At 37.7% G+C, this 8,291-nt stretch overlaps 1 protein-coding gene across 1 annotated transcript; it reads left to right on the forward strand.

The window, feature by feature from the left end:
* Nucleotides 1–4,211: 4,211 nt before the first annotated feature.
* LOC113271398 (cytochrome b-c1 complex subunit Rieske-4, mitochondrial-like) lies at nt 4,212–7,859 on the forward strand. The gene is made up of 2 exons (XM_026521251.1): nt 4,212–4,576; nt 6,949–7,859. Exons 1-2 carry the CDS (start codon nt 4,405–4,407, stop codon nt 7,584–7,586), a joined length of 810 nt encoding a protein of 269 aa, XP_026377036.1. The 5' UTR covers nt 4,212–4,404; the 3' UTR covers nt 7,587–7,859.
* Nucleotides 7,860–8,291: the final 432 nt, after the last annotated feature.

An 8,291-nucleotide genomic window follows, 5' to 3' on the forward strand; every position in this document is an offset into this window, starting at 1 on the left:
CGGAAACAAAATCTCCATTTGATAAAATGGATCTTATTTTAAAAAAAAATCAAATTTCTTTGATTGGTTCATTATACTATCAGTGGGAATAGCTAAGGGGTTAGCAATTTCCTGGCAAAACAATGTAGATCTAAAATTAGTGTCGACCCAGTTTAATGTGTGCCATTTCAAGGTTACTTACGATGATAAAGAGTTCGAATTAACCTGTATTTATGGTGCAGTCGAGGTTGAGGAGAAGATAATACAATGGTCTCATATTCAGAATTTAGCGAGCCAAATTCAAAAACCATGGACTCTGATTGGAGATTTGAACAACATAATTCTGGATCCCGCAAAAAAGCAAGGTGGAAATAATAAAAGTTCAAGTAGTAAAACTTTTGTTAGACAAATAGTGGATTCTCTGGGCCTACAAGATGCGGGATACGAAGGCGCCCCTTTCACATGGTCAAACAACAGAAGCGGAGACACTAATATATGTGAAAGGATAGATAGAGCTCTAACATCCTATCAATGGATACAATTTTTCCCAAATACAAAGGTAAGTCACCTAACTCGAGTAGGGTCAGACCACACCCCTATCTTTTTAGATACCAATCCAGAAACCAAAAGATTGCAAAAACCTTTTAGATGCATTAGGTCTTGGCTTTCTCATTCAACTCTCAAATTAGTAGTTGAAGCTTCTTGGAACTCTCACATTTCCAACCTGTCTACCAAAAACTTTGCCTCAAGCTTGAAATCCCTTTCTTATGATCTGGCACAGTGGAATAATGATGTTTTCGGTAATATTCATAAAAACATTAAAACCCTTTCTAGAAAAATAGATAACATCCACAACTATGGAAACATCGCCTCCAAGATAAATATTCTCAAAGATCTTCAAGCTGAACTAGGAAAGTGGTATAAAATCAAAAATGATTACTATCATCAACTATCTGGAGATAAATTTTTCAAGGAATTCGATCAAAAAACAGAATATTTCCATGCCTCCGCTTCGAATAGGAAAAAATTAAATGCAATACATTCTCTTAGAGATCCATCTGGGCTCTGGATTTCAGAACGGGACCAGATCAACTCTTTACTCATCAATCATTTCTCTCAAATTGGCGCTTCCCAAATAAAAAATTACAATATAGATCTGAAAGAAATTATTCAACCTTGTGTATCGGAGTCGGAAAACTCAATTCTAACCCAAATTCCTACAAAAGAAGAAATCTGGTCAATCCTCGCAAATATGAACCCTTGGGGCGCTCCAAGCCCAGATGGATTCCAACCGGGCTTCTTCAAAGCAAACTGGGACGTATTGGGACCGAACATAATTAATGCTACTCAGGAATTTTTCAGGACTGGGCTTATGGAAAAGAATTTTAACCATTCTTTCATTACTCTCATACCCAAAATATCCACCCCTCAAACCCCGACGGATTTTCGCCCGATCATCCTCAGTAACACAATCTATAAGCTCATTTCAAAAATCCTAGTGAATAGATTAAAACCCATCCTAAATAGGCTAATCTCTCCAAATCAATCAGATTTTCTTCCAGGAAGACAAATAACGGACAATATTATCAAAGCTCATGAGATGATACACTCAATGAAAAAGTCTAAGAAGAAAAAAGGATATTTGGCTCTCAAGATTGATCTATCAAAAGCTTTTGATAGAGTGGAGTGGCTTTTTATAAAAAATTCTATATCTTCGTTCGGTTTTAGTGACTGTTGGGTTAACTTAATCTCCCAATGCATATCCACAACTTCTTACTCCGTTCTGCTTAACGGTTCTCCGGTCCCAAATTTCTCTACCTCTAGGGGCCTGCGACAAGGAGACCCCCTATCTCCTTATCTATTCATAATCTGCATGGAAGTCCTCTCTAGGCTTCTTGAAAAAGCGACAATTGAAAAAAGAATTTCCGGAATTAAAATAAACAATCATGCCCCTACTATTTCCCGCCTTTTTTTCGCATATGACTGCTTTCTCTTCATCAAAGCAGATTTAGGGGAAGCAACAAATCTCTTAGACATTTTATCTCATTTTGGGGAAATTACGGGTCAAATGGTGAATCTAAAGAAATCCGGAATTTATTTTAGCCCAAAAATCCACCCAAAACATGCTAAGATAATAGCAACAATCCTTAAAGTCCCTTTGTTGACTAAACATGATAAGTATCTTGGTACACCTATTTTTTTCGACAAAAATAGAAAAGAGAATTTTGAACCTCTTCTTAAATGTTACTATAACATGCTGCAAGGGTGGAAATCAAAGTTGCTTTCGCAAGCGGGAAGGACTGTTTTAATACAATCAATTCTCCAGTCCTACCCAACTTATCAAATGCAGATGCTTGCTCTTCCGAAAGATACTCTAGACAAACTTGATAAAATTCAGAGATATTTTTGGTGGAATAAAGATAAGTCAAAAGCGAAAGGGGGTTATATAAAAGCGTGGAAACACATGTGCAAACCAAAATCGCAAGGTGGGTTAGGAATAAAGAATCCTCATAACTTCAATATTGCTCTTTTAACGAAGTTAGCAAGCAGAGTGATGACAGAAAAGGATCAACTATGGGTTAAATTACCTGAAGCGAAGTATTTTCATGGCTCGAATCCATTTCAACCGACAAGAAATTACAAACTCTCATGGATTTGGACAAGCATTCAAAAGGGCCTCAATATAATGAAAGGAAACTACATTTGGCAAGTTAAAAGACGGGGAAACTGCAAGAATATGGGAGGACAAATGGATTCCCGGTACAAATTTGTTAACCCAACCAAGTGATAGGGCGGATTCATTACCTCAAAAGGTCCATGAACTACTAAATTCTGAAGGTGCCTGGGACATTGGAAAATTAGATAATTATTTTTTACCAGAGATAAAAGAAAAAATATTAGCGATTACTCCGAATAAGGAATATAGGGACAAAATCAGATGGGAACACCATAGCTCAGGAGCTTTCTCGGTAAAAAATATATACAACTATCTTATCAGTCAGAATAATTCAGTTGAAGAAGACATCGTTTTCCCTTGGAAAAATCTTTGGAAATTAAAGTCGATCCCTCGGATACGACTCTTTATATGGAAACTAGTCCAAAAGGCTCTCCCAACAAATAACAGACTAGAAGCCCACAATCCAGAAATCTCCTCAGAGTGCCCCATGTGTAAAAATCAAGAAGCAGAAACAGAAGACCATCTTTTCAGAATGCCCCTTTGCTAGAGCAATCTGGTTTGGGTGCGACCTGAATATAGTCAACTCTCAAATCGTTACAGACTTTATTGTTACTTGGGTTGAAAACTGGATTACAGATTCTAAATTCTCAAGATTTTGTGATTAGATAGCAACGACTACTTGGTTCCTGTGGAAATATAGATGCGAGGTAATTTTCAAGAAAACGAACCCAGATCCATACTTACTGATTCAACAAATTAAGAATTTCATACAAGCCCAACCGATCAATAAAGAAAGCATACAGATGGCTAGTAAAAACAGGAAAATTCTTTCTACTAGATGGAACAATTTCAACTCAGATTGGATAATCTTTACTGATGCTTCCTTCAACAAGGAAAACCTATTAATGTGCTATGCTTCATTCTTTTCTCGGTAGAACAAGAAGCCTTTATGTATATCTCTGCAGGATCAGATTGGGCATCTTCGGCGTTACATGCAGAAGCAAAATCAGTTCTGAAGGCTCTAAAGTGGCTAGAAGACAATATTCTTTCTTCTGTAGTTATCGCTACGGATTGTAAAATTCTAATAGATTGTCTCAATAAAGAGGAAGCAGCAGCGGACTGGTGGCAGAAAATACCATAGAAGAAACTAAATCCATTCTAGACAAACTACCACAAGTCAGGATTGAATTTATCAACAGAGTCCACAATGCAGCAGCAGATACAATAGCAAAGGAAACAAGAATCAGAAGACTACATCATATTTCGGAACATATCCAACAACAAGTCCAAAAAAAAAAGTATCCTTTCTAATGTTTTTGGAAAAAATGAAATTGTTGAACTTCTATATTATATTGCTTAATTAATATATTTATCCTTTCTATCAAAAAAAAGAAAAAAAAGAATACGCAGGGCTAAATGTCAAACCACTCGCTTGTGAAAACGCATTACAACAGTCACTGACCCGTTTTGCGAACCTCGGATCCAACTGGTTCCATGCTTCCATGTAGACATACCCTTGAGCCACAGCAAAAATTTATTCAAGCAGTCATCCGAAGGCCTTTGTGGCATTTCTCACATGGAACGGCACCAGTTTTCTGTCTGCAGGCTGCTCGAAAGGGGGAGTTTTTGTTTTTCTTTTCCTTCATGAGGAAGTGGGAATTTAGTGTTCATGACATGAGTTTGCCCGTAAAAAGGGACGAACTGGAGAAACAAAAAGATAAGTAAAACCCTAAAAATAGAAATAGAAGATGTTGAGGATCGCTGGCAGAAGAATCTCATCATCTTTATCATGGAGACCTAATCATACTTCTGCAGCTATCGTATCCAGAAATCTAATCAACAGTGGAGAGACAACGACTACTACTTGTGACGATGACTTTTTCTCCTCGAAGAAATCTTTCTATCTTGGTTCAATCAGAGGTTAGTTAACGTACTGTTACCACTCTATTGTTTAGGTTTTTTTAGAATTTTTCATGATTCCCACTTTTACCATTTTGCATTTGGTCCTAGGTTTTCATCATCCAAAATGTAGGGAGATTTTGCAGGGATATGAATTGTGCTTGAACGAATTAGATAGTTTCGTAAAACTAGGGATCATTGAAGGCAGTTATGAATATGCCCATCGTATGTGCAAAAAATTAGAATTATAGACCAGCACTTAGAGCAACCACAGTGGACGAGTAAAACTATAAATATGGTCCAGAAACCAGACACAGTCGAACGGACTAAAGAGTAAATCCTGGACTAAAACCAAATCTCAGAGTATATTTGGTCTGGGACCAAGACCAAAACCAAATTTAGTCGAGCAAAGGTATAATGTACGTTTGTTAATAGGCGAAGTTATAAAGTACGTTTCTCATGAAGCGGATGTATATTCCTCGTTCCATGGTGAGGCGTGTATATAAATAACGCTTCGAACGAGCGTTGGTAAAATGTATGCCGATTAGGCGTAGGTAAAATGTTCGCCTCATGACTGGCGTGGATTATAGGTTCGCCCCACTGGGACGAACAGTATACATACGCCCCATTCAGGCGTTCATAAAGTTCACGCTGATTGCATGAACAACAATGTGAGAGTACTTGCCATATTCCTCATCTTTAGATGTTGGTTTTGCCCTGATTGCATGAACAACAATGAGAGAGTACTTACTCTCCACCACCACTGTAACTACTATATATATAGTTGCGTCGTCGTTTATTGTTAGCTCGCCTTCTCGGGGACTAGATCAATGGAACGACGACCATATATATATAGTTGATACTTGATAGTTCTTCGAGATATCTCTGGTATCTTTATCTCTGTTGATAGTGCTTCAATTTGTGGGGCGTTTATTATACACACGCCCCACACCCGGCGTTTGTAAAGTCTACGCTCAACAACGGGCGAAATCTTTATACACGCTCCATCCAGGCGTGCATAATACCTACGCCCCTCAGCAAACGAACGTAATATTTGCGCTTGATCAAATATAGTCCACTACCGTAGCGTAGCAACACGGACTAAACCCAAAATTTGGTCTTTTTTTTGGTATTTGGTCTTTGGTTTTGATCGCACCACTGCAGTTGCTCTTAGTGCTTAAACTAGGGAGGAGCTACTTCGGGATATTATGAGTGGAGTGGCCCGATGCGTTTAGCTTACTGAATTCGATTTAATCCATTTCCAGTTATTTAGAGCAAATAAAGTATTTGCCAATGCACTTTCGAAGACATACCAATGATTTCCATCTTTTTCAGTTGTAAGTTGGGCAGTGAAAAGTGTTTTTTTTTAATGTATTCCATGAATGCAACAAGCATTAACATGATGAACTTAGTGGTCCTCTTAGATCAGGAATCAGGATACTGTTATCAATATAACCTAGTAAAGTGGATGATATTTGTTTTCCTGTTTATTAGTTATCAAAAATTGGATTTTTTTATAACTATACCGGTTTTTACCGTTTTCTGTTCAATATATAGGCGAACTTTTGTGGATCTCTTCAATTTTTAAATTTATGATGAACTCCTAAATAAGAAGGCTCACTGCCAGAAAATGTCGATTTAGTAGGGAATGTCTTGTGTTCATTTCAACTTAAGGGGATTTCTTTGTTGCAACTTATATTTCTTTTGTTGATGCCTGGTTATGTGGTATGCCAATTTGTCGATATTATGTTGAAAAGCTTTGGATGGATAATTGGTTTTTTGCATCTGTTTAATTTGATTGCAGGTTAACTTTGCAAAAAAATTATGTTGAACAATTTCAGCTTATATGTTATATTATAATGATATCATGTTAGAACATGATTGGGTAAAAAGATTCCGCTTAGGGAAAAACTTAATAAATCTTTTGAAAGCAGGTAAACTGACTCTGATAGGTTACTTTTACAAATATTGACATGAATGTAGTACATGTGCCATTTTCTTTTTATTAGCAGTTATCCTCTTAGGTATCTTAACAATTATATCACCCATACAAACATATTTCTAGCTTGTTCTTGTTTGGCAGCCTTGAAATAAGGGGAGTTAGGGCAACATCAAGTATTAGCTGATTCGAAGACAATACTGTATTACTTGCAAGTTTAAATTTATTGAAGACATTCTCGGAAGGGGATTGTCCCAAATATTTATGAATTTGTGAACGATACTTGGGCGAGTAATTAGGTTCTTCTCTGAGTTTGTCTGACTGTGTAAGTCATGTATCACATTTTAATTTCTATGGAGTGAATTTGCAATGGCTGTGTTTATTTGGTTCTTTGCAGTATTTAGCTGGATAGATGAGTTTTTTATTTGTTGAACTTGTTGGTTGTATGTGTTAGGGTTTGCCTCTGAATCACTCGCCCCAAAACAAGATAGAACTCCAGAAGTCCCTGCAACTGTGGCGGCTGTCAAGAACCCAACCCCAAAGATTGTATACGATAATTATAACCATGAGCGTTATCCCCCTGGAGATCCTAGCAAGAGGGCATTTGCTTACTTTGTTTTGACGGGCGGAAGATTTGTGTATGCTTCTCTTGTCCGATTACTGGTCCTCAAGTTTGTGCTTAGCATGTCTGCTAGTAAAGATGTACTCGCGCTGGCTTCCCTCGAGGTTGATCTGTCCAGCATTGAGCCTGGGAGCACTGTCACTGTCAAGTGGCGTGGCAAGCCAGTCTTCATCAGGCGTCGAACTGATGGTGATATTAAACTTGCCAATAATGTTGATTTGGCATCCCTTCGTGACCCGCAACAGGATGCAGAGCGGGTTACAAACCCAGAGTGGCTGGTTGTTGTTGGAGTGTGCACGCATCTCGGCTGCATCCCGCTTCCTAATGCTGGGGATTTTGGTGGGTGGTTTTGCCCATGCCATGGGTCCCACTATGATATTTCTGGAAGGATTCGAAAGGGGCCGGCACCAAAGAACTTGGAGGTACCCACTTACAGCTTTTTGGAGGGCAACAAGTTATTGATTGGTTGAGGATTTTGCTGTGGTTCTTTCTGAAGGATTTTTATTTTTCCTAGAGCATACTTTCTTTCTCGTTTTCTTCATCAGTTAAGTGTAGCTGATTCAAATGGCATTTAAGAGAGGCCTTAATAGGTGGATTTTGGGGCATTGTAATTTGTAATAATCTAGCTTCTGTTTTCTAATCTCAATGCATTTACTTGTATGTTTTTTTTATGAAAATGAAAAAAGGATTTTTCTTGTAGCTGGTTTATTTTGATGGTAATGATGATACTGGTTTATTACGGATATACTTGTATTTGTTACTGAATTACTTATGTGTTATAGTTTTGGGGCATTGTAATAACCTAGCTTATGTTTTCTATTTCTATGCTACCCCGTTTCAAAAAAATAGGCTGGTTTGTGTGCAAATTTACACACAAACCAGCCTATTATTTAGAAACGGAGGGAGTAGTTAAGGAGGTGTAAGCTGATTTAAATGGTATTTAAAAGAGGCCTTAGGCCGGTTCCTATGCAGGTGAGCATAATTCTCCATTTGCGATACCGGGTGGCCTGGCAAACTAGTCATGCCACTATGGGAAATGGTTCAACGCGATACTTTTTATCGAGCGACCGTGTATCCCTTGATGGAAAGACGATCTCCAACAACTATTTCTCAGTTTCAAACTTAATTTTTACACAGAAATTCTCTTTTTCTCAATCTAAAAATTTTCTTAAATT

This window comes from Papaver somniferum, chromosome 4, assembly GCF_003573695.1.
Source record: "Papaver somniferum cultivar HN1 chromosome 4, ASM357369v1, whole genome shotgun sequence".
NCBI classification, from domain to species: domain Eukaryota; kingdom Viridiplantae; phylum Streptophyta; class Magnoliopsida; order Ranunculales; family Papaveraceae; genus Papaver; species Papaver somniferum.